At 49.6% G+C, this 26,757-nt stretch overlaps 1 protein-coding gene across 1 annotated transcript in view; it reads right to left on the reverse strand.

Moving 5' to 3' along the window:
* Positions 1-26,472, reverse strand: part of DRD2 (dopamine receptor D2) — a 40,722-nt gene extending 14,250 nt beyond the window's left edge. The window contains exons 1-2 of the mRNA XM_033206347.1: positions 26,352-26,472; positions 589-904 (exon numbers count right to left, since the gene is read on the reverse strand). Of these exons, the coding sequence (XP_033062238.1) occupies positions 589-873 (285 nt within the window). The 5' untranslated portion in view covers positions 874-904; positions 26,352-26,472. The remainder of the gene's footprint in view (positions 1-588; positions 905-26,351) is intronic.
* Positions 26,473-26,757: the final 285 nt, after the last annotated feature.

Here is a 26,757-nt window from a genome sequence, read left to right on the forward strand (position 1 = left end):
CTCTACCTGGAGGTCCTGGACAGGGCCCCAGAATAAGCTGCGGGAAGGAGAGGTGATATGGGGAGCATAGAGCAGCAGCCCCATTTCTGAAGTGGGGAGATGGGAATGAAGGTTTCAGGGGCCTGGAAGCATAAACACGCCCCTCCTTGGGGATCCTCGCCAGTTGCTCCTATTTCCAATATGACGTAAGGAACTAACTCTGAGGCCAGAGTTCCAGCTTGGACTTGCCAGCGTGTGATGCTGCAGCAGTCACTCAACTTCCCTGACCACCTGGTTTATCAACTGCAAAATGGTGGCAATAATGCCAGCCTCTGAGCTGCTGTGAGGGTTATATAGAAAAACGCTATGTTTAAAGTCCTTACATGAGGCCCAGCACTTAGCAAGCACTTTACAATTGGTAGTTGTGATTATTAAGCAAACAATCTACCGGTTTCGAAAGGAGAAAAAGTAAGCCTAGAATGAAGGAAAAACCACCTGGGGAAGCACCAGGAAACTCACTGGTAAAAGCCAGTGGGGAGCTAGAGTCCCCAGTGTCCAGGGCAGGGCCCTGCTGGAGAAAGTGCTGGAGCAAGCGGGGGGCCCACCTACCTCCAGGTAGACAACCCAGGGCATGACCAGTGTGGCCACGAGGAGATCGGCCACCGCGAGGCTGACGATCAGGTAGTTGGTGGTGGTCTGCAGCGCCTTCTCGCGGGACACGGCCATGCACACCAGCACGTTGCCGAAGACGATGACTGCGATGAGCAGGGTGAGCAGCGTGGCATAGTAGTTGTAGTGGGGTCTGTCCGCCTTCCCGTCCGACCCGTTGAAGGGCCGGCTCCAATTCTGCCTCTCCAGATCATCATCGTACCAGGACAGATTCAGTGGATCCATCGGGGCGGCGGAGCCACTGGGTGGCCAGGCTCTGGCCATGAAAAACGGACACAGGGTGTCAGTGGGAGGGCTTCTTGCAGAGGTCTCCAGGGAGAAGACCAACTCCTGGCATTTAATAATGAGAATTCTCCAACTCGGGATTTTAAGGTTTATGGCTAAGAATTTTCTTAAAATGTTGGGCCTTCTGCCACTCTTTTGCTAGCAAGTTTTTACAGCTAGTAGGACAAATGATCAAGCACACATTTTTTTAAACATATAAGATGAGCTTGAACAGAGCTGATCCATCATTTATTTATTCATTCAACAAACACTTCTTAAGCATGATCCATGCCCCACATACTTGAGTGAACCAGGCTTGCTACCTTCCAGTCATCGAAACAAAAATGGGTATTCATTCATTCTTGATTCTATAAATATTTATTAAGCATTGTCCTATATAGTTCTAGAAATATAAGCAGGAACAAAATATACATGGCTCTGCAGATCACATTCTAGGAGAAACAACAGCCAATTAATCAAGCAATTACATCTATGGGTGATAGTTAGTAGGAAATGGAACAGGGAGAGAGATACATAACCTCAGGTATTCAGGAAATTCAGGAAAGTTCAGGTATTCAGGGAAGGCTTTCTAGAGGAAGTCATGTTCAACAGACAGACACCTGAAGGATGTGTAGGAATTAGCCAGGTAAAGAGCTGGGAGTCAGTGGAAGATCTAGACATTGGAAGCAGTATATGCAAAGCACAGAGATAGAAAACAGGTGGAGGGCCTGAAAGAGATTCTGGATAGCTGATGCGGAGGGACCTGGCAAGGGTTGAGTCTGGGGAGGCTGCAATAGGCAAGATCATAGAGGGCGATAAAAGTCATGCTAGGAGTTTATACTTGATCCTAAGGGCAGCAGGAGCCACATAATCAGATTTGCCTTTCAAATAGGTGATGCTGATAGCATTGTGGAGAATGAAGAGGAGGGGCCCAGAGTGGAAGCAGGACACCAGCTGGGAGGCTGTAACAGGAATCCAGATAAGAGATGATGAGGTTTGGCAGGATGCAGGCAGTGAGGGCCCTGCAGAATGGGCATCTCATCCCATGGAGGGGAAAGATGTCTTGAAGTAAGTATCATCCGGGATGAAGTAGAAGGAGAACTTAGCCTGCTAAATGAGAGGGGTTGAGGGGGGCGTGTTCCAGAGAGACAATATGACATGGCCCAAATCATCAAACAGCAAACAATTCTGTTTGGCCAAAAATGTAGGGTATGGCAGTAATGCTGAGGATAATTAAACTGCAGGGACATTTGTAGGCCAGATTGGGTCTTGTCAGCTGGAAAGTCACTGAGAGGTTGGGCCCAGAGACATGACCCTATTGGACTGGTGTTCTAGAAAGGTGTATGGTGTAGAACAGAGCTCAGAGGGGAGTGACGTTTTGGCTGTAATTTAGGTTAGAAATTGTGGTCATCTGAATGAAGATAGTGGGAATGAGGATGGAGAGACCTGTTCAGGGCTGGGCGCAGTGGCTCAAGCCTGTAATCCCAGCACTTTGGGAGGCCGAGACGGGTGGATCACGAGGTCAGGAGATCGAGACCATCCTGGCTAACACGGTGAAACCCCGTCTCTACTAAAAAATACAAAAAACTAGCCAGGCGAGGTGGTGGGTGCCTGTAGTCCCAGCTGCTCGGGAGGCTGAGGCAGGAGAATGGCGTGAACCCGGGAGGCGGAGCTTGCAGTGAGCCGAGATCCGGCCACAGCACTCCAGCCTGGGCGACAGAGCGAGACTCCGTCTCAAAAAAAAAAAAAAAAAAAAAGAGAGACCTGTTCAGAATCAGCGGTTAAACTGGAAGTCAATTTCATGGTCCTTGGTCCTTGGATAGGTGTGGGGCAAAAGTGGGTATGGGACAAGCAGGGAGATAAGAAGTCAAGGGTAACGCTAGGATTTCTGCCTGGGGCTCTGGGAGGCTGGTGTGGCATATTCACAGAGAAAAGGGACCACAGGGGCACAGGAGCAGAGTTGGGAGGCATCAGGAGTTGATGAACTTGACAGCCTGAGTTTTGGTTGTGACTGAAGCATAATACACGGATAATATAGTTGGCTTTTCAGCTAACAAAAGTCTTCTTATTTTACACAATAGAATTAAACTTATCAGCATTCCAAGGCATTCCATACAAAGCACATGACTTCCAGGTACTTTGCTACCCCAAACTGAAAACCGCCAATTGATGCCATTTGGGATGAATGTGATGCCATGTCCAATCAATGAACAGGGCACACCTCCTGCAGTGGGTCAGAAGGGATGGTGGAAGAGGGTCTGCCCAACCTCCACACTCTCATCCCTGTCTGACACACCCACTCTTCCAGCTTTAGTAGAAGAGTATGGATCATGTCTTACCCACCACCATCACTCCGGAGCCTTGGGGAAAAGCAAAGTGCCTAATTCCATGTGGGGTGACATGGAATGCCACCATGCAGCAAATCTTCCAGTTCTAAGGTAATGAAGCATGTGTCATATTGATGCTGTATTCTGCAAAGCCAACTGGGCCCTCTTCCCATTTGGAGCCCACAGCGGGAGGCCTGCATGTATGTATTGATCAGGCGCCTTGGGCTGCTTCTGACATTCATTTACTCAATCAGCATCTATTGAACCTGCTGGGCATAAAGCACTGTGCAAAGCAGTGTCAGGGGCCTGAGGTGTGTGAGGCACACTCACTGCCCCCATCCTGACCATCGCTCTCAGCTTCTCCCCCAACTCCCTGCTGCTGATGATAGCATCATATACTTGTAAAAGGTTTTATAGTTTGCTAAGTTTTTTTGATATACTGTCTCATTTATCCTCAAAACAACTGTCGGAGGCTTTTAATTATTTTCCCTGTCTATGGCCGTACTACCTGGAACATGCCTGATCTTGTCTAATTATTATCCCTGCTTTACAAATGAGAAAGGGATTTGGAAAACTCTTGCCTTTGCTTCCCTTTCCTCTGCTTTTCCAGTCCCTATGCATCCTTCAAAGCGAGTCTTGTCCAGAATCCTCCTGCCCTAGAATCCACCCATGTCCTCCTGCCTGAGCCATCACCCATCCTCTGCAGGGTCCTGCAGCACTGAAACACACCCCAGTGCTGCAGGAGACACCTATTTAGGAGTCTCTTTTTTTCACTGAGATGTAGACGTCACAAGAGTTACAACCTGTCTTGCTCATTCCTCCTCTTGTTCTTGGAATGAACAACAACAAAAAAACATACCATCTTGTTCTTTTCCAACTCCTGACTGTAGTTTGCGGGCAGTATGTATTCAACAGACGTTTGCTGAATTCAAAGGCTCTGTTAGTGCAACTGGGAAGAAAACCCCTTCCCACTTGAAAGGTACCCGAGGGTGCCATAGATGCTGCACGCTGGGTCCTGTTACAGTCTGCACTATGCTCTTCCCTCAACCCACAAAATGTATATGCTGAAGTCCTAACCTCCAGTGCCTCAGAATGTGACTGCATTAGGATACAGGGCCTTTAAAGAAGTGATTATGTTAAAATGAGACCCTTAGGGTGGGTCCTAACCTCATCTGACTGGAGTCCTTATAAGAGGAGCTTTGGAAATAAAAAGAGACATCAGGGATGCGCGCGCAGAGGAGAGACCATGTGGGAATGCAGCAAGAAGACAGCCATCTACTAGCCACAGAGAGAGGCCTTAAGTAAAATCAGTCCTGCTGATACCTTGATCTGGGACGTCCCAGCCTGCAGAACTGTGAGGAAATAGATTTCTGTTGTTTAATCCACCCAGTCTGTGGTATTTTTATCACGGCAGCCAGAGTAGACTAATACAGGTCCCTAGAAGTAGACTCTGAAGAGGAAATCAGCCTGTAGGAAATGTACTGGGGAGTGCTCTCAGGATCAAGATGTGCAAAGGAGTGAGGAAGCAGGACAGGCCAGAGGGAGAAGTCACTACAAAGGCATCGGGCCACCCCACAGGGCACCCTACCAGTTGCCAAAATGAGGGCAACAGGGTAGGGCCTTTAATCCCCTCTCATAGATGTCATAGCTTATAGCTGTCCCAGGGAAAGCAGTGTGGCCTTGAAAGAGGCATCTCTCCTCAGCAGTGGGCAGTTGCCCAGAACTGGCAGTTGCCAACACTCCCAGTAGTTGGAGATGAGGGCTGTGGTCCTGCAGGGGGATCTGGGCGGCACTCCACAGTGTCCACTACAGTTGATGTTCAGGAGCATATGCACATTGTGGCTGGGGCGTTTGTGGAGAACTTCCTGGAGGAGGAGGATGTAAACTGGGATTTAATTTTCTTTTAATAGAGACAGAACCTCACTTTGCCACCCAGGCTAGAGTGCAGTGGCACAATCATAGCTCACAGCAGCCTCAACTCCTGGCCTCAAGTGATCTTGCCACCTCAGCCTCCTGAGTAGCTGGAACTACAGGCATGTGCCACCATGCCTGGCTAATTTTTAAAAATGTTTTGTAGAGATAGGGGTCTCATCACTATGTTGTCCAGGCTGGTCTCACACTCCTGGCCTCAAGAGATACTCCTTCTTTGGCTTCCCAAAGTGCTGGGATTACAGGCATGAGCCATACCTAGTCTAGGATTTAAAATTATGAGCACAATGTAGATGGCAAATGTGAGCACTGCAGGTCAGGGTGGGGTTGAGGGTGAGCATTCATTCTCTGGAGCGCCGGTTACTTCTGCAGGGTGAGGGACAGTCCCTGTACCCAAGCTCTGAGAAAGGCCTCACGCATTTGATTTTCTAATCTATTATTTATTATTGGTTGTTCTTGTTGCTTTTTGTTGCTAATACAAATGTAGTATATTTACATTATAGAAAAAAAGGGAAAACATGGCAAATGCCTAAATACCTGTAACCCCTATAAGTACCTTGGTACAGGGCTTTTTGTTTGTTAATTTGTTTTGTTTCTTTTTGTTTTTGAGACAGAGTCTCACTCTGTCGCCCAGACTGGAGTGCAATGGCGCAATCTGGGCTCACTGCAAGCTCTGCCTCCCGGGTTCATGCCATTCTCCTGCCTCAAACTCCCCAGTAGCTGGGACAACAGGTGCCCGCCACCACATCCAGCTAATTTTTTTTGTATTTTTAGTAGAGATGGGGTTTCACCATGTTAGCCAGGATGGTCTCGATCTCCTAACCTCGTGATCTGCCCGCCTCGGCCTCCCAAAGTGCTGGGATTACAGGCGTGAGCCACCGAGCCCGGCTGGTACAGGGCTATCTTTAACACCTGGTGTCAGCCCTGGTTTCTATCGTGTCTTCAGCACCTTATCTAATTGGGGCTGGCATCTCTTACAAGCAGGGGTTGCCTGGCTGGCTCTCACTGTATAAATATCAAGCTGAGCAGGAATTCAGACATCAGCAAATCCACTGCCACAGAGGAGGTACTCTAGCCTGAGAGGTGCTAGTATGACATTCGAGCTGAGGACTAAAAAACTTGGGTTCAAGTCCCAACTCTACCACCTACTAACTTTGGGGCCTCAGCCAGATGATTTGGCTTTCCTGAGCCCAGTTTTCCCATATGCAAAATAGAGATAACAATAATTGTGAGTATTAAGTAAGATGACTCATGGCCATGTGCCAGGCACAGGTAAGCCCTCGAGAATGTCAACTTTAAAAATCAAACCAAGCAAAAGAATGAAATGAAACAAGCAATCAGACCACAAGCCAATGGCTCAGTGAGATGAAGGGACTAGTGCTGTTCAAATGCAGCTCACGATGGTCTGAGGTCCTTCTGGGCACACTGCCTCCTATGGCTCATCCTGAAAAGTAGGTGGCTGGATGAAGGGAGACAGATTTCAAGATGCAGCCACCAATTTCTTGGGAGGAAGTAAAGGAAGGAAAAGACAAAGACTGTCCCTGGGCCCTGGCTGCAGGACAAACCCAAGTGACCCTTGGGATGAGGCAGCTGCTGGCCTGGAAGATCCAGCTCTCTCAGCCCAGCTGCTATAGCCAATGACTATCATACTAATCACCATATTTCATAGACTCTAAGACAAAATCGAATGAAGATGCACCACTATTTTATGTACCACTAGGAAAGAAAAAAAAAAATGCTATCCAACCCCAGTACAGCTCCAAGATGTTGTCCATTGTAAAATGCATTCTGATTTCAAAGACATTAAAATGGTGGGGGTAGGGGGATGTGCACTGTAGAGTAGATAACAATACAGGGCCTTCCCAGCATTTCTCTGCTGGCATTTTCTCAAGAGGCCTGAGTTCCCAGGCTTCCCTGCTGTAGCTCCAGCCCATCCCTCCCTTTTGTCCATCTTCCTCTGGACTGCACAGGTTGTTGGGCTCCAAGGGGCATCCCACGAGAATACACAAGTGAGGAGCTTCTCCATCCTGGCTGGAGCTTGTGTTCGTGGTAGGGGAGTGAGGAAAGGTTCCCAGTGCTGCTCCAGGTATGCTGGGCTGGTTCTGGCTCCAGAGAAGCCAGGTGAGTTCTTTGTCCACTCTGGAGCTTGTGGAGGGAAAATGCCAAGCCACATAACACATGGCACCTTATATTTGCCATGACGGTCCCAATTTCTTGTTCTTCTTTTAAAATGGAGATTGGCTAAATACATAACCCGAGGTGCATTATTCTCACATGAAAATTTTTTTCAGAGAAAGTGACACATTATATTAAAAAATCTGTTGTTGTCAAAAACAAGCATTTTGATTTGGGATTATGAAAATATGATCAACTTGCTCACCACCCTCCAAATGTCATCTCCATCTTTCTCCCAGGTGGCCCCTGCAGCACGCATAAAAGCTGACAAAAGCTCCAAATCGCAGTCCCCAGTCAACAAGAACTTAATGAGCACCAAATACGTGCATGGACACTGTTATTTCCCAGCTTTTACATGTTGAGCTACTTGACAGTGTCTCCTGGATGGAGGATGAATGATCTAACCCTGTAGCTGCCAGGCTTCACTCCAGGGGTGGCTGCCTCTCCCCTAAGGCACCTTTCTGTGCAGGAAAGTGGGGGTAATTGCTGCTCCTCATTCTACCCTCACCAGGCAGATGCTTGCAGACAAGGTTCCATGGGTCCTCTGAGGCCTCCTAGGCTTTTCTTTCTCAGCTGCCCTGGTGGAAGCCAGGAGTAAGGGAAGATTGCATTTGTGTGGTGACCTACAAGCTACTGGTCATCAAAGAGCCAAAGATCATCTGCTCCTCATCTGTCTCCAGGACTCTTTGCTCTGCCTTAGCTCAGAAGGGCAAAGATCTATAGAAATATCTTTCAGAGTCATCCATTCTAGTGTTCAGGACCCCTGCCCGTCAAGTTTTCCGTAACATCTAGCCTAACTCCAGCCTTCTATAATAGTGGCTCTCTTCAGAAGCTTCAGAGCAGAACTTCCCCAACAAGATGTTTAGAATGCATCAAGGTGCTTAGAAATATCAGGTCAACTGGGATGTAGAGCCAGGCATTTCCAACCTCCGCAGCCTCTGCCGTTCACCCTATGCGCCTTACAAATGCTACTCTTTTCTGTGTGTGCCCTAATTTGGAAATTAGCTAGCTCTCAAGTTGAGAAGTACTGGAAGAGCCCAGATACCCGGGGCTAAGCTAGCCCACCCAGGCTGCCCCAGGCAGGCCACCCTGCTCAGGCCACCCACTGCACTGCCCCCCAGGAGTAGAGGAGGGGACAGGGAGTGGGCAGGCCTTCTGGGATATAGATGAGGTATGGAAGGGGTTGCTTTCCCAGTCACACCCCGAAACTGGCAGGCGCCCCAACCTATAAACAGAAATGGCTTCTTTCAAGTGTATTGGAAGGTTAAAAAGCTCCTTTAAAGCTCAACAGTTTGAGGCTGACACCCAAACCTGACATTTTCTCTCAGGAGAAACTTGGAAGGTGTGGCCACCCTGAGTGAGTCCCAAGGCTGAGGGAGCAGGGTGAAGGTGTGACCACCCTGAGTCCCAAGGCTGAGGGAGCAGGGTGAAGGTGTGACCACCCTGAGTCCCAAGGCTGATGGAGCAGGGTGAAGGTGTGGCCACCCTGAGTCCCAAGGCTGATGGAGCAGGGTGAAGGTGTGACCACCCTGAGTCCCAAGGCTGAGGGAGCAGGGTGAAGGTGTGACCACCCTGAGTCCCAAGGCTGAGGGAGCAGGGTGAAGGTGTGACCACCCTGAGTCCCAAGGCTGATGGAGCAGGGTGAAGGTGTGGCCACCCTGAGTCCCAAGGTGATGGAGCAGGGTGAAGGTGTGACCACCCTGAGTCCCAAGCTGAGGGAGCAGGGTGAAGGTGTGACCACCCTGAGTCCCAAGGCTGAGGGAGCAGGGTGAAGGTGTGACCACCCTGAGTCCCAAGGCTGATGGAGCAGGGTGAAGGTGTGGCCACCTGAGTCCAAGGCTGATGGAGCAGGGTGAAGGTGTGACCACCCTGAGTCCCAAGGTGAGGGAGCAGGGTGAAGGTGTGACCACCCTGAGTCCCAAGGCTGAGGGAGCAGGGTGAAGGTGTGACCACCCTGAGTCCAAGGCTGATGGAGCAGGGTGAAGGTGTGGCCACCCTGAGTCCCAAGGCTGATGGAGCAGGGTGAAGGTGTGACCACCCTGAGTCCCAAGGCTGAGGGAGCAGGGTGAAGGTGTGACCACCCTGAGTCCCAAGGCTGAGGGAGCAGGGTGAAGGTGTGGCCACCTGAGTCCCAAGGCTGATGGAGCAGGGTGAAGGTGTGGCCACCCTGAGTCCCAAGGCTGATGGAGCAGGGTGAAGGTGTGACCACCCTGAGTCCCAAGGCTGAGGGAGCAGGGTGAAGGTGTGACCACCCTGAGTCCCAAGGCTGAGGGAGCAGGGTGAAGGTGTGACCACCCTGAGTCCCAAGGCTGATGGAGCAGGGTGAAGGTGTGGCCACCCTGAGTCCCAAGGCTGATGGAGCAGGGTGAAGGTGTGACCACCCTGAGTCCCAAGGCTGAGGGAGCAGGGTGAAGGTGTGACCACCCTGAGTCCCAAGGCTGAGGGAGCAGGGTGAAGGTGTGACCACCCTGAGTCCAAGGCTGATGGAGCAGGGTGAAGGTGTGGCCACCCTGAGTCCCAAGGCTGATGGAGCAGGGTGAAGTGTGACCACCCTGAGTCCCAAGGCTGAGGGAGCAGGGTGAAGGTGTGACCACCCTGAGTCCCAAGGCTGAGGGAGCAGGGTGAAGGTGTGGCCACCCTGAGTCCCAAGGCTGATGGAGCAGGGTGAAGGTGTGACCACCCTGAGTCCCAAGGCTGAGGGAGCAGGGTGAAGGTGTGACCACCCTGAGTCCCAAGGCTGAGGGAGCAGGGTGAAGGTGTGGCCACCCTGAGTCCCAAGGCTGATGGAGCAGGGTGAAGGTGTGACCACCCTGAGTCCCAAGGCTGATGGAGCAGGGTGAAGGTGTGGCCACCCTGAGTCCCAAGGCTGAGGGAGCAGGGTGAAGGTGTGACCACCCTGAGTCCCAAGGCTGAGGGAGCAGGGTGAAAAGGATCAATCTATTGGGACAGCCTGGGATCCAGGAAGAAAGCTGGCAAGTCCAGGGAGAACGAAGAGCATCTTCTTTGATCCTCTCTTTCTCTTTCTTTCTCTCTCCCTCCCTCTCTCTCCCACCACCTCATTTCTATTTTGTGTGGGGCACAGAGCTGGAAAGGTGGGGGACAGAAGCCCTGGATGCAGCATAAACCCCAGCAACGTCTTTCCTGTGCTGCTGTCTCAGCTTAAGTCTTGGTACTGCCTTCCCTGAAAGTTCGGCACTTGAAGGAATCAAATTGTCTAATTAAAATTTAACAATTCCTTATCAGGCTTGATGGAGGGTGAGACACTGCTGTCTTAAACACATCATTTTTTCCTCTTTTCTGAGATGTGAAGCATTTCAATGAAAAAGTAGAGGGGGAGAAGAAAGTATTTTTCATTTGCATCTCAAAAGCAGCCTATTGGAATGACTTGAGTTGGATAGGATTTGGGAGTGAGTGGGTAAGAGGCTCCTTTCCAGGACCCTGGTGACGTAGGCCACCTGCCCCTGCCCCTCCAGGCAAAGGCCAGGCTGTGACTTGGGGTTGACCCTTCTTTTAGCATCTCTTGCAATTTCGAAAAGGCAGTGTGGAAATGGAAGAGGGAAGAAAGAAGGTGCACCCGTTCCTTCCTACATCCAACGGGAAAGGAGGGAGTTACCGAATAACACCCTAATGTACTCTGGCCTAGGAGGCTACCTCAGCAGAGGACACAGGAAACAGAAACCTCATTCCCAAAGCCCTAGGCCAGGCGGCTGCAGACCTTGGGCTGCAGAGGACGGGAGTGGGTAAATGGACAGGCACAGTTGCTCTCTGGAGGGCAAAACTTCCAAGCCCTGGGGCTTGCCCTGGGGCTGCGGTGTGGAGGGTCTGTGGAGAGGGAAAAAAGGAGGGGGAGGAGAAACAGAGAGGACTGTGGGGGCAAAGAGGAGACTGGAGCAATGGACAATGGCAACCTCCTGGGCTCACTGGAAATGGCTTTTCCTGCATCCCAGGCCCAGGTGCATAGGGAGTGGGGTGTGAGGCTGTGGGTCTGGTCCTGATGTCAGCAGTCACTTCTGAGGGAAGAAATGCAGATTGCTCTTTCCCAGTTAAGGGGAAGGGCTCCCCTCTCCTGAGCCCCTGGACTCCCCCTCCCCACCTGCAGCCTCAGCACCACTGTGGGGGAACAGGTCTGGACTAGAGACCTATGCTGGGGGGACACCCGTTAGTGGAAGCCCAGGGAGTGGCCTGAACTACCATTTGGGAGTGGCAGAGGCTGCTGCGGAAGACAGTGGGGGAGGCCACACACTAACACCCCCATTTGCCATCCCTTCTCCCCCAGCATGGGGACCCTCCCTGGAACCTGGTGTTCCCCAGAGGCAGCGAGGGAGCAGAGCCCAGGGGCCGTGCAGCAGGGAACATTGTCTAGGTTTCTTTAGAAGGTGTGGAACAGCCTGGATGAATCTCTCCACTGGTGGTCTCCGGCTGTGTCTGGCCCTATGCAGCTGGAGCCAAAGAGTGGCTACAGTCTCGAGGGCCTTCTGTGGTCCAGCCTGAGGTTGGCAACCTGGGTCACCTGCTCCAAGCCTCTCCCCCTGCTCCCTGGAATTAAACCTGGCCAGCAGTTCCCGGCCTTACCTCCTACCTCACAGTAAAAATAGAAGCTATCCTTGAGCACTTGCTCAACTTCCTGTCACCACATCCATAAACTTACCGGCACAGGCAGCCATATGCACCCTCCTTGAGTCCCAACTCCTAACCCTAAGCCCCTTCCTGCCACTTGGGCTCAGCATAGCACACCCTGGCTGGTCTCCTCCTCCTTCTCACCCTTCAGAACTATCTTTCTGGCCCCTTCTCCAAGGAAGCCTTCCTGCCACTCCAGCTCAGAGCCCGTCCTCTCACTTAATGCTTTTACAACACAGGAGCTCCTGGGTGACACCCAGCACAGATGTAATGAAGTCAGTATTTGTCTAGTGGTTTGCTTGATGTCTGTTCTTGCTAAACTGTGTGCAAGTTTCGCATGTGTCTTGTCTCTCCTGGTGTTCTCCCTCTCCAGCACCACCTTGGCAATGGCACATGCTCCACACGTGTCTGAGAGACGTCCACGGAGGTAGTATCTCATTCAAGTGTGAAGGGGCCAGTCCCTAGGTCTTTTTCTACCCTGCAGTCATTTCTTCTCCCAGATCCTTCGTGAAGGGTACAATAGCCTCTTCTGAGATCTCCCGTTGACCCTCTGGGTCCCAGTGATGGTGGCAGCTGGGGCTGGGTGCGCAGTGATGGTGGCAGCTGGGGCTGGGTGCGCAGCTGGTTGGGATCCTTGCAGGGTGTTTCCCAGGTGGGCATCACTGCGGCCCAAAGGCGTTATAAGGCATTTGAAAAAGAAGAGGAGGCACACGGATGAAAGTGAGTGAGGGGAGGTGGGGAGAGGTCATAGACAACACGCAGTCTGTGGAAAGAAAAGCACAGAGCAGGTGGAGATGGCTTCTGGGGTGCTGGAAGACCTGGGGGCCCAGGGCTTCAGAGTGTCCAGGTTGGTACCACCCTGTGGGAGGGAAATCACAGCAGGCCAAGGGAGCCATCTCCCCGCGTCAACACCAGCCAGAGACTACCAAGCATCCCCAGTGAGTGAGCTGAGTGCAGCTGAGACTCAGCTCTCTAAGGAGCATGAGGGTGGGGTGGGGGTGTCCCCAGGGACAGGCTGGAGCACACACAGTTCCTTGCCCAGCTGTGGAAAGGGCCCCTGGGTGAGACTGTCTAGGAGCAGAGGAGACCACAGCTGAGCATGACCAGGGCCTCCTCTCTTCCAGGGCTGTCATCCCAGACAACCCCGCTCTCTGCTTCTTCCCAAGGTGGCCAGGTGGCCCTGGGTCTGCCCAGGTGTCCCTGGGAGTGTGGAGTCTCTGAGAGGCCCGAGCAGCAGCAGAATTCGAGTCTTCCCAACCTCACCTTATTGCAGGCCTCCAGGGTCTGCAGTGGGGTGAGGCAGGGTCTGGGGGATGCAGTGAATGCAAGAAGGGTGACTGCCTGACAGCCCCAACCTTGTGGATTTTTATGGCTCCATAAAAATGTCTCCTCATAAACTGTCAAAGTGTCACAAATTAATTAACTGTTAGCTGGAGTGACTCAGTGTGGGGAGGGGGTGGGGGAGAATGGCTCAGTGATGCTGAGCAGGGTGGTGGCGGTGCTGTTCTCTGCGTGTGCTGCCTTTTGATTAAAATCCTCACCGCTCTGATACTGTGCGAGGGAAGGGGCAGATCCCTGGGGCAGCTCACGTGTGCAACAGAAGACTGGCGGGTGGGAGGCAGGTGGGGGGTGGGGCCCAGGGCCCCCTCCCTGAGAAGGGAACACAGTGGGGAGAATGAAGCCTCTAGAAATTGCCCAGGAGATCTAAATTCAGAATGGAACCCACAGACTGGCACTATATTCCTCCCCCCACCCCCCACTTTCCCTTCCTCCTCAATTTGCCCCCCACAAAGAAAAAAACTGGGAAGTTGAGCTTGGTTTGCCCCAGGGGCTGCACAGGGTCACCTGAGCCAAGGACACACTTAGCTACCAAACTCCAGCCAGCCAGAGCCCAGAGAGAAGGAAGGGCTGGGTCTTAGACCAGCCTCCTTGACCTTTACTTTAATTTCAGGAAAGAATTGGGAAAACATGCTCTTGAAAGTCAATTGGGAGACAAATCCTGAACCTTATTGCTCCAAAAGGAGGAAAAACAATCCTGGCTATTTGGCAGAAAATTGCTCTGCTTTATTAAAAGACATTCCTGTTCATAAAACCAGAGAGAAGGCCCAGTCCAAATAATAGCACGGCCCACCATCACACTGCCGGAAACCTCCGGAAGCCCTTGTGCCCATGTTTCTCATCCTTCGGCTCCAGCAGCTGGCACCGGGGACCTTTCTTTCCCATTTGGTGAAGGCGATGGGAGGCCCTCTTGCAATGGAGGAGGGGCGCAGGCAAGATTGGACTTGAGGACTCCCACACAAGAGCTGTTTTGGTGTCAAGACCTCAAAGACGAATTGAAGGTAAAACTTCACCCCAGGAATGCAATCAGCAAAATCCAGATTGCAGAAAATACAACAGGACAAATGACCCAGTTTCTTCAAAAATAAATTGCAAAGAAAAAAAAAAGAGAGATGGAGTTGGGGGAGCCTCTGGAATAAAAGAAACGTAAAAGCTGTCTTCACCAATTGTGATGTGTGGCCTTATTTGGATCCTGATTCAAATAAACCATTTTTGTTTTAAATCCCTGACACTTATGGGACAATTGAAAATCTGAACAGTAGATTTTTATGATATTCAGAATTATTGATGTTATGGTATTCTGGTGAATTTTTTCAGAGTCCTTATAATTTAGAGATACACACTGAAATAGTTACAGATGAAATTATATGCTGTCTGGGAATTACATGACAATAGCATGGAGGTAGGAGCATAGATGAAAGAAAATTGGCCATAATTTGATCGTGGTTAAAGGTGGGTGATAGATACATTAAGGTTCATGAGGCTATTATTGTTACTTTTGTATACGTTTGAAATTTTCTGTAACAAAATGTTTTAAAATATCTAATCTGCTCCTTAACCCTCACCGCAAAGCCCATCCCTAAGAAAACAGATGGGTGCAAGCAAGCCAGGCTTCAAGGTATCTTTCTGATCAAGTTCTCTTATTATGAACACTGGCTTCCTTTTCTGCCAGTCTGGCTGCTAGACCCTCCCTCTGTTCTGATCACTCCGTTGCCCTGTCCAGGACAGTTGGAGCCCTGGGGACAAGCCCTGGCAACCCTTTCTATGGCCTGGGATCCTTTCTCAAGACATGACAGCTTTGGCCTAATGAGTCATGTCCTCTCTTTCACAGCAGGTGGTGGCTGAGCTGGTAGGGATGGAGGCGGAGGGGTAAAGCCCACTTTAATGACAAATAGAACAGCTACTGAGCGCCTATTGCAGGCCAGGCACTGTGTGAAGTGCTGGGCACCTACTATTTCATTTACTCCACATAGCAGCCCTGTGAGATTAGATATGATCCCCATGCTGCAGACAAAGAAACAAGCAGTAGATTGTGAACACCAGTGATCTGCCTGCAGAGCCCAGACTGTTCGTTACACCAGGAGTTGAGTATGGATCTAAGGTACAAGGAAGTAAGGTTTTCACAGTCCCGTGTCCGAGGCACATCTACACAGTTCCTTCATGGGGATGGCCAGGGCCTCACCCCTCCAGGCTGGTAGGTGTCAGGCTGGTGTCCACAGAGCCCCCAAAGGAACTTCTTACAGCCCTATAAAGAGGGAAGTTGAGATCCAGGCTATTCCCAAGTTTCCTCAGAATTCTAAGTGCCTTAGGCAACCTCATGTTTTCCAGAAAATGACACTCAGCATCTCCAGGACATGGGGCTGCTCTGACAAGGGAGCTCCGAGGAGCACAGGGCACGCTGGAGTCCGGGTGGAGACAAGGAGCACAGGGCACGCTGGAGCCCAGGTGGAGACAAGGAGCACAGGGCACATTGGAGTCCAGGTGGAGACGAGGAGCACAGGGCACGCTGGAGCCCTGGTGGAGCCGAGCAGCACAGGGCACGCTGGAGTCTGGGTGGAGCCGAGGAGTGTGGGCAAGAGCTGGGGTCCCTCATCCTCTCTCAGCTCCCGGGGCTGCCTCTGGATCCATCTGGCAGGCCAGGCTCCTCCCTAATGCTCCCTTTCATTCCATAGGGTATGCGTCCACCACCAAGGGTGACACTATAGGTCTGGGCATCTTGCTTTGCCTGAGCTTCTGCTACCTCACTCGGAGGAGGGGCAACATAGGCACAACGGAGGAGGGCAGAGAGGCAGTCTCTCCATCCCGATAACAGAGTGCAGGGTGCAGAAGAGCCCCCAGCTGCCTCTCCCAGTCGATGGAAGCAGGTTGGAAGAGCAGCCACAGTGCTGGGCACCATCCTGCAAACAGGCTGTGCACCCACTGCTGCGCAAACCACTCCACATCCCAGGGCCCACATTGAGGCCTTCCTAAGCAGTGATGCCCAGGAGACAGGGGAATCACTTCCTTCTGTCCCTGGAATTGAAGAAGGCGTGTCAATGCGTCTTCTTTTTATTGTTGTTTTTTTTCGTCAGGCAGACAACAGATAGACCTGTGTTCCAGCCCCACTTGATAGCAATGTGGTCTTGACAATGAAATTGTTCTGGGCCTCAGTCTTCTCATCTGTAACATGGGGGCAATAACCTCCACCTCATCGGAGTGGTTGCAAAATTGACTTAGAAAATGTGAATAAAGGGGCCAGTAAGTGGTAGGTGCCCAATAAGTGGCAGCTAATGTCATTACAAGTATGCAACAGCTGCCGGAAAGGAGCTGAACTGTGTGAGGATCCCAGGCAAAAGACTCAAGCTGGAATGAGGGGCCTGAGGGAAGGAAACTCCCCAAGTCTCTGTGGCCCCCAATTTTCTGCATGCTTCAGAGATTCCAGCCATGCCTACCATGTTGTTCCCACTACTCACCCCTGAACTAAAAGCCCTAAAGTATCAGGGCACCTGGCAGGTGACCTTGGTTAAAGTCCTTTTGGGGTGTGTCATGCAGATTTGCAATAACCTTGAGCCTTCCCGCTAAATCTTTGAGAAAAAAGAAGTGCTACCTGGCGTGTAACCTTCCTGGTAAATCTAAGGATGCAACAGCTATGAGACATCTCTGCTCCTCAGGACAGAAGTAGGACCAGCATGAGACGTGATAAGACTTGGCAGACTCTATCAGGCATCATGCAATCATCAGCACTGCATTATTATTGTCTCACTGTGTGGATGTCTGACATGCAGAAGGAAAATCCAGTTCCCTCGGATGAGCCACTTCTCTAATTCTCAACTTAATAGTTAATAATTTAGTGATGAGAGCTGTCAGACCTAATTTCAGAGAGTGATAGATGAATCAAGTAAAATGATATATTCCAAAGTGTCTTGCAAACTCTAAAGTCCTATAAAAATGTGAATGTAGTATATTATTATCATCTCACTCAAGAGCGTATAGTTGGCGGTATTTCTTTGCCATGCACAGATTCTTTCCTACTTACTTTGCTCTGTGTCTCTCCTTTCTCTCTGATGCAACTGTGCACCTTGATGGGCAGAGCTTGTCTTAAGCCTATGTGTATCCTTAGCACCTCCTAGGAAGGCTACCAGTTTTGTAAGTATTTACTGGATGTTTGTTGTGCTGGAGGAAGCTGACAGTGACGGTGCTCCTTCGAACAGCCTAAAACAGGGCGAGACTGCCTTCTTCGTGAGGTTTTCAGAAAAATTAAACAAGACACATCAAGCCACTAGCGCAGTCTCTGAGTGAGAGAAGGCACTCAGTTGTTCCTATTTTATTGGTAACTAACCTGGAAAAATATAAAATATTGACTTTTACTGCTGGAAGAAGCCTTAGAGGATATCTAATCTAATCTCTTCATTTCATAGATTAAAAAACTAAGACCAGGGTTGGGCATGGTCGCTCACACCTGTAATCCCAGCACTTTGAGAGGCTGAGGCAGGTGGATCACTTGAGGTCAGCAGTTCAAGACCAGCCTGGCCAACATGGTGAAACCCCGTCTCTACTAAAAATACAAAGATTAGCCTGGGGGCTGGGTGTGGTGGCTCACAACTGTAATCCCAGCACTTTGGGAGGCCGAGGCGGGAGGATCATGAGGTCAGGAGATCAAGACCATCCTGGCTAACATGGTGAAACCCCATCTCTACTAAAAATACAAAAAAAAAAAAAAAATTAGCTGGGCGTGGTGGTGGGCACCTGTAGTCCCAGCTACTCAGGAGGCTGAGGCAGGAGAATGGTGTGAACCTGGGAGGTGGAGTTTGCAGTGAGCCAAGATCATGCCACTGCACTCCAACCTGGGCAACAGAGTGAGACTCCATCTCAAAAATAAATAAATAAATAAAATTTTAAAATTAGCCAGGGCGGTTGTGGGCACCTGCAATCCCAGCTACTCAGGAGGCTGAGGCAGGAGAATCACTTGAACCCAGAAGGCAGAGGTTGCAGTGAGCCGAGACCATGCCACTGAACTCCAGCCTGGGTGACAGAGGGAGATTCTGTCTCAAAAAACAAAACAAAACAAAAACCAAAAACTAAGATTAAGACTAGAAAAGTGAAATGACTCACCCAAGTTCATAGAGCCCATTGCTTTCAGAACCAGGATTGCAATTAAGGTCTCCAGACAGGTCCCCTGCTTTATCCTACATGGCTCTCTGTCTGACTCCTGGAAAGGGCTCATCCTGGTCACTACCATCCTCGTCACTGTATGATCATCATCATCTGCATCTTCAAATAAATGAACTTAACTAAAGGAGACCAATTCTGGAGCCTCCATGAGTGCCTCTCCTGAGTCTAACTTAACGTTATGCAACGTCTGTGTATGCTCGCCTCGCCCAGATACCGATCCTCGGTAGAGACAGGCTCAAGTGGCACTCAGGAACAACGCATATATAGAAAGTCCCACCCTAACCAGTTCTTTTCCAGGCCATAACCTTTTCTTTTAACCTTTCTTTGCAAGGGCTGTTTTCCAAGCACTCCCTCTCCTTCCGTCCTCTGGATGTTGGTAAAGGCATGCACTCACAGGAATATGCTCAGAGATGATTCCCCACAGACTTTCAGAGAGAAGCTCAGGGCCATGGGGCCTGTTAGGTTTCTCTGCAAAATGCTACTTCTTGAAACTATTTCTTTGGGAGGTTTTCTGTCCCATTCTGTCCCAGGAGCCTGGGGAAAGGCTGTGCCTTTGGATGTTTTGCTCAGCAGCTTGACATGGGCCATGATGGGGATAATGGCAGAGGCAAATAATGCAAATCCCAAGTGCTTCATTAGATATGAAGACGAAAGGGCATTCCCAGGCATGAGAGCCACTCTGCCACAGAGGATGATGGGATGCAACCAGGGACCCCGCTCACACCTTATCCAAAATAAGAAATCGAGACCCACTTGTGAGGAGGCAGAAGGGAGAGAAATGGAGAGGGCACCCCATTGGGAACACCCCAGACTGGAGCCACCGCACTGGTTTCTGATCCTGCGAATTTCAGAGGTAGAATATAAACACTTCGGTCTTCTCTTGAGGCTCCTGGGACACAAATGAGCTAAGTTTTCTGAGCCTGTCATGGCAAACAACATAATGTTGCTAATCAAACTTCCTGTGCGCCCACCCAATTTGATAAATCAGCCTTTTGATGCACTAAGTGAAGATGAATTAGCAGTAATGAGGCTGTGACAGCTCCCTGAGGCACAGGCTGACAGAGAGAGCTTTGATGACTGTGGCAAGAAGGAGGAGAAGCTCTTCTCAGGGATCAGTTCAAGCTGCCAAGTTTGTGCAAATAACCCTCCGATGGATGCTGAGGTCATCTGAAAACCAGATGTTTGCTGTCTTCCTACAGTGAGCCACAGGCCATAAGCCCCAACTTATAGGCAGACCATACCATGGAGTCAACCCATTCTGTTAGTTGGGAAATGGAGGCTGGCAATGGCAGCCTGCTAACACCCTTTTCCTTTGCAAGGCTGCCTGCTACACAGCTAGTCTCCAACAGCCCAGCAATGGAGACTTGGTACTGACTAGCTAATCTCCTTCGTGCCCAGAGACTGCAAACTGGCAGCCTATGGACTACATTTAGCCTGCATATAGGATTTGTTGGGCTCACATAGCATTGTTGAAAAATTGGCATTTATTGCCAATATTTACAACTGGACATTTCACGTTAAAATACAGATCTCTAGCTTCTTTTACAAGAAGAATCATAAAATCTTGGAAACACTGGGTCAGCATTCTTGCATGGCAACAACAAGCTGAGGTCAAGTCCAGATAGTCCCCTTTACACAAGGCACACCCTGATTGAAGAAAGCAGAGGACAGCCTGGCTCATGAGGAATGGACTGTCTCCACACTCCAAGGATGGAAAAAGAAGCTAGACCTTGGTTGCTCATACCCAGTATTTTGGGAGACCGAGGTGGAAGTATCATGAGGTCAGGAGATCAAGACTATACTGGGCAACACGGTGAAGCTCCATCTCTACTAAAAATACAAAAAAAATTACCCTGGAGGCTGAGGCAAGATATTCACTTGAACTCGGGAGGTGGAGGTTGCAGTGAGCTGAGATCGCACCATTGCACTCCAGCCTGGGCAACAGAGCAAGACTCTGTCTCAAAAGAAAAGAAAAGAAAAAAAAAGAAAAGAAAAGAAGCTACACCTCTACCCATATGTTCCCCATATTCCCTGCATATAGTGAATTTTTTCAGGGTCCTTATCCTTTAGAGATAACACACTGAAATATTTACAGATGAAATTATATGCTATCTGGGAATTATATGAAAACAGCATGGGCGTAGGGGCATAGATGAAAGAAAATTGGCCATAATTGCCCTAGCTTGGAAGTGGTCATACCCCAAGACTTTGGCAGAAGCCAAGGCAGAGGTCCCTCCCTCCAGTCATTATGTTCAGCTCCAGACATGCGCTCAAGTTTACCACAATCCCCAGCCATCCTTACAGCCCTGCACCCAGCTGGTTTCACTCAGTTTACATTAACTACCAGGTTCCAGAATGTATCTAAGTTTGCGTCCTGTGTTTTATAATAGTTAACAGGGGTAACTGAGTTGCTATGATGTTGCTGGGCTACAAAGGCTGTGTCTGGATGATGCTCTCAGATCCTCTCACCTAATCCTCCCCATCAAGGGGTAGCAGCGGGAGGAGAAGCACTCTTGAGGCTGAGGAGGCTTGAAGCAACCCTGGTGGCTTTTGAGCAAAGTGTTGATTTTCTACACCTCCCCAGCCCTGCCTGGAGACTTCAGCCCTGTCTCTGGAGCCTGTTTCTGAAGCACAGGCTCCTTTAGGTTCCTTTTCTTCCCTGCTGATATTCCATGGGGCACAGTAAATACAAATCTCTCTCCCTAAAGGTTCCATTTGCTTTAGACTTTCTACGATTGATCATCTCATTACCTTTGCAGCCCAGGAAGTGCTAATCTCTTCAGCAACTGAGGTGCATGCCACAGATGGAAACAAAACATTCCATCTTCCTGGCATGAGGCAAATTGAAGTCTGGAGTCTACCGCACGCATCAGCTTGATAGGCAGGGCTGCTGGTGACCTGGGAGAGGGGCCTGCCCATTACTTTTGTCCCTTTTTCCCTCCATGCAGTGCTGGGCTCCCCGAGGGAAGGCTGGTTCTGTCCCCGCCTTTTCTTATCTGTAAGTCTAACAAATATGCTGGGGTTTGTGTGATGGGGGAGGGGAAGATTCTGGTCCCCTTCACCACCAATGCTGATGACAGTGAACAAGTGGACCCAGCTGCTGCTGGTCCTTTCAACTTCTGTTTCAGAAAACACCCGCATCTCTGTTAACAGGCTTATTTGTATGCTTGGGTTGTTTGAGAAGATGAGACTCAGTGGTCTCAGCCTCTTGCAAATTCCTTTCTTACCACGGCCTCTATTGCTCATCTGAGGCCACCTCCTCTGAGAAGCCTTCTATGATCCATTTTTGGGCAAATTATTTATTCCTCTTCAGTTTCATAGTACACTATTGGCTCTTCTTGGCACTTGTGGTACCAAAATCTGCAAGTCTGTCTCTCTCCTCTCCTATGCTGTTTAAGAACAAGGCTTGTAGCTCATTCATCTTTTGCTCTTGGAGTATCCAGCGCATGTTAGCGCAGTGTGGTGCTCAGCAAGGACAACTAAATTGAGATGAAAGATACATATTAGAAGCTCTTTAGTGACCTCCAAGTTTTGGGCAGATTGGATTAACCATTGCTCTCCAATCACTGTATTGGGAATGGACACTGATGGATGTGCACCGCACACCATATGGTCCCTGCCAGGACTCTGTGCTCTGTCCTCCTAGCATACCAGGGGGCCTGTGGGCTCACCAGGCAGTTAGTCCTCTCCCAAACCTGTGTACACCAGTTGTTCTTGTCATTGTCATTAGCTCACTATTTCATAAACAAGGAAATATGGATACCAAGTCAAAATATTGGTCCGTGAAAACTAAGTGGAATGCATTGGGAAAAATTTTGATAAAGAAAAGTTGCTAAAAACAGAAAAAAAAAAAAACTAACTAGTTATCTAATATGCAAATGAGATAACTGAAAATTCTGAAAATCTAAAAGTCTACACTATATCATTTTGTAAGTTCAAGTCTTTGCTTTAAAAAATGAAACTAAAACCCACTGGAAGCTGTAAGTAAAGAACTATGGGTACACATAAGCAGACAGGATGAGGCGAGACTCCAGTCGATGAATTTCTTTTTGTTGTTGTTGTTGTTTGTGTTTTTATTTTTCCGTCTCGCTCTGTGGCCCAGGCTGGAGTGCAGTGGCACAATTTTGGCTCACTGCAACTTCTACCTCCCGGGTTCAAGTGATTCTACTGCCTCAGCCTCTGGAATAGCTGAGATTACAGGCATGCATCACCACGCCCAACTAATTTTTATGTTTTTTAGTAGAGACGGGGTTTCACCTTGTTGGCCAGGCTGGTCTCAAACTCTTGATCTCCAGTGATCTGCGCGCCTCAGCCTCCCGAAGTGCTGGGAGTATAGGAGTGAGTCACTGCGCTCAGCTGGTGAATTTGTACTCAAAGAAATGACCCAAGATATAAGCAGAACGTTTGGTAAATGAACATATATGAATGTCCTAAGGTAAAATGAAATGATTGGAGTATCATTTTTTAAATGAATTCCCTGTTTAAAGAACTTTGGGGCCGGGCGCGGTGGCTCAAGCCTGTAATCCCAGCACTTTGGGAGGCCGAGACGGGCGGATCACAAGGTCAGGAGATCGAGACCATCCTGGCTAACACGGTGAAACCCCGTCTCTACTAAAAAATATAAAAAACTAGCCGGGCGAGGTGGTGGGTGCCTGTAGTCCCAGCTACTCGGGAGGCTGAGGCAGGAGAATGGCGTGAACCCGGGAGGTGGAGCTTGCAGTGAGCTGAGATCCGGCCACTGCACTCTAGCCTGGGCGACAGAGCGAGACTCCGTCTCAAAAAAAAAAAAAAAAAAAAAAAAAGAACTTTGGAATTAGTCAATCCACCGTACTGTATATGAGGGCTTCTGCTGTACTGACTGGCCAGCGCATTAGCTTTTTCTATCTATGTTCAGTCTCTAACAGGGCTGTATGTTCCTTGAGGAAATTACATGCCTTACACCTCCATAGCCTGAATGACTGTCCTTTACACTGCATGGGCCATCTATAAATGGTGGCTGATGATGACGGTGATTGCTCCTTTATTCACCACACATTTGCTGAGTCCGTATTTACGCAGCGCTGATTAGGGACTAGGGGTACAATGGTGAACAAGAGAGGCAAGCTCTGTTGTCCTCATGGAGGCCACCATCTGGATAGAGGTACTAGCTTGACAGCTGGGGCTCTGATGTGAGCACAAGTCGGACGGGGTGAGTAGGAAAGAGGATGCACATTTTGCAGAGGGGGTAACGTGGCTAATGTCACACACTAAACATATGAACTTCCTGCCACTTTTGTAGCAACATGGGATCTTTCACTGCAAGGGACAGACTTTGGCAGAAGCAACGGTTCTGGGGGTCTAGCAAAAATAAGAAAGCAGAAAAATATTAAAGCAAGACTACAAAACTCAGTGCTGCACACTCCACCACAAGTGTGAAAACAGCTCCACATTCTGAAAACACCTGATCAGCACTCTTCAAATATCTCAAGGTCCTGGTAGACAAGAAAAGACTGAGGAGCTGTCACAGATTGCAGGAGACTCAGATGTGACAACCAAACCATGTGGGATCCTGGATTTGATCCTGGGCCAGGAAAAGGACATTAGTTGAAAAACTGGCAAAATGCAAATAAAATCTGTCATGTAGTTAATAGTATTGAGCCAACGTTATTTTCTTAGTTTTGATCATCACACTGTGGTTATATAAAACGTTCACATTAGGGGAAGCTGAGTGAAATGGGAACTCTCTGCACTACTTTCGCTACTCTTCTGTACATCTAAAATTGTCTGGAATGGAAAACAGACATTCACACAGGCACCTCCGATACCCAGGTATGTGTGTGAAGGGACTTTCCAGGCCTTCTGGAGGCATCTTATCCTCCTCCCATCTGCAGGCAAGGATGCAGAAACTTCTTCCAGGCAAAGGAGAGGGTCCCCTTCTCCTTTATCCTTGGATGGAGCAAATGTCAAGAATCTGCCCCACATGGTGCTGACTGCACATGCAAGGGGCAGGAGTCAGAGAAGCAGAAAAGGAGGAGAGGGGAATTAATATCTGTTAATTGATCCACTTTTTGTAGCCATAATTTTAAGCACCTACTGTGTCCCAGGCACAGCAACCCTCCTTATACACGTGCTCTCCCTGAATCCTCATCATGTCTCCATTTTTCAGGAGACTGAGGCCCAGAGAACTTCAAAAATTTATCCACAGTTCTAGCTGCTAGGTGATAGAGGGAGGACTCTAACAAGCTCAGCCTGTCTCCAGAGTGGTACTGGCTACAGAGATGCTGGGGATGGCCTGGCCTTGGAGGCATTTTCCAGCCACTGTTCTGGAGTATTTCCAGGAGCCTGGGTCTGTGAGGTCCAGTGAGTTGCCTGCTCTCCTGGCCCAGGAAGCTTTTCCTCTGTGTCTGACCTGCAATTGTCCCCTTGCTTCCTGCCAGAACTCAGTGGCACATTTCACTCCTCCTGGGACACATAGACCCCACTTCATGCATGGGAAGTACGTGGAGGGTCTTCAGCTTCCCCTTCCCACTTGCCCCTTTCCAGAAGCCCTGATGACAGATCTGATGCAGTCACCCCACCTCCATGGATCCCACCCTCGTTCCCCAGGCACCCTCTTCATCCAAACTCCTTAGAGTCACATCTGCTGAAAAGACCAGTTTCTACCCCCAGACACTGAGTCAGACACAGAGTTACTGTCAGAACGGGAGAAATCACAGCAGTCATAGTAATGGTAGCTCCTGTTTATTGATTGTTTACAGTATACTGGACACTGTCTTGCACACTGTACACACCTTTGTCCTAATTCTGAAAGTAACCTTAAAAGGTAAACATTGCTAACCCTTTTTCACAGATAATGCCAGCGAGGCCAAGGGAGTTTCTTTAATAACCTGCGTCAACTAGGAAGTGGCAGTGGAGGATGGAAGACTGGGTTTGTCTAGTTGCTAAACCCCTATTTCCACTGTGGCAATGAGGCCCTCCACTAGCATTAACATACTGCAAATGCAAGATGGGATATTTGGAAATAGTTTACCCATATTGCTGCTAAGCCTCAGAATACTCCTGTAAAGTCAATCCCCTGTCCCCATTTTACAGTACACATTGATGCAAGTAGTTGTGAAAATGAGAAACAGAGAGAAGCCCTATGGAGGCATGTGGTTGTAAGAGCACCATTTAGGAACTCAGTGTTGGTGGCCAGTGAGGATGAGGCCAACACTGACGGTAACGCATATTCCCTGTGTTTCCAAAGTGGGAGGGGTCTTCAAGGAACCATTGCACCACTGCACAGGAACTGATGGCTGATAGGACAGAATTCTTAACTGGCTGCTGCGGGCTTCATCTGCAGTCTTGACTCCTAAGCAGCACTCACACCGGACAAGAAGAGGCCTGCACAAACGCTGAGCAGATTCAGATCTGTGTAGATGCCCTCAGGGAACTTGGGATCATCTAGCATATCATAGCCCTTGCAAGTCCAAATCTGCCCACTTCTGCTCCAGCCTCCAAAGAGAGCAGCCCCACCTTCCCTCGGCCTGGGGTGAAATCGGGAGGCCCACTGGGTTGCACGGCCACACTCTGTTCCATTGTGCCCATGTCTGTCCCTGCTGCTGCTGCCCTAGAATTGCTCAGGCTCCATGATGTTGTTTTCTAAATCATAAAATCCTCTCCCCACTCTTGTACCTTTCCTGGGCGAGCTCTCTCGGGCTTTTAATTGAATTTGCAGCTTCTGGCACATCCCTGTTGCACAGAATCCTTGGTATGGGCGGGTGGAAGGGCCCATGAGAACCAAAACAAGGAAACTTTGACATGATTCAAGGCTTCCATACCACCCTCTGAAAAAAAAAAAAAGGAGAGAAAGAAAGAAAAGACGGTGCTGCTTGTTCCAGCACCTGCAGAGGATGCGAGCCAGCCAGCAAATTCACTACTCACCTTGCATAGGAACGAACAAACACACACGGGTTTGGTGGGCAACAGAAAAGACAGGCGGAGCTCTGGGGTGTGAGTGGTCCATGAAGCAAAACAGACAGACACAGGGCGGGGTGTGCAGGGACAGAATTCTGACCGGCAGTCAGCCCCCGGCTTCGGGCCCCTGCTCTGCCCCACATTTTCAACCATGTGACCTCAAGCCAGTGGCTTCCTTCTTCTGGCCCTGGAGGTCCTTTTGTAACAAACACATGTGGCCACATCAGAGGACACACAAGGCTTACTCCCACAAGTCCTGAGATTCTAATCTGCCATGATTCGATCTCCAGCCCTGTCTGTGTTGAGGGGCCAGTAGCCGAAGGAGGGAGCTCAGAGTGCTCAGGCCCTCCCTGCTTGTCAGTCTGGGGACAAC

Source organism: Trachypithecus francoisi, unplaced genomic scaffold (genome assembly GCF_009764315.1).
Source record: "Trachypithecus francoisi isolate TF-2019V2 unplaced genomic scaffold, Tfra_2.0 Lachesis_group8, whole genome shotgun sequence".
Classification (NCBI taxonomy): Eukaryota; Metazoa; Chordata; class Mammalia; order Primates; family Cercopithecidae; genus Trachypithecus; species Trachypithecus francoisi.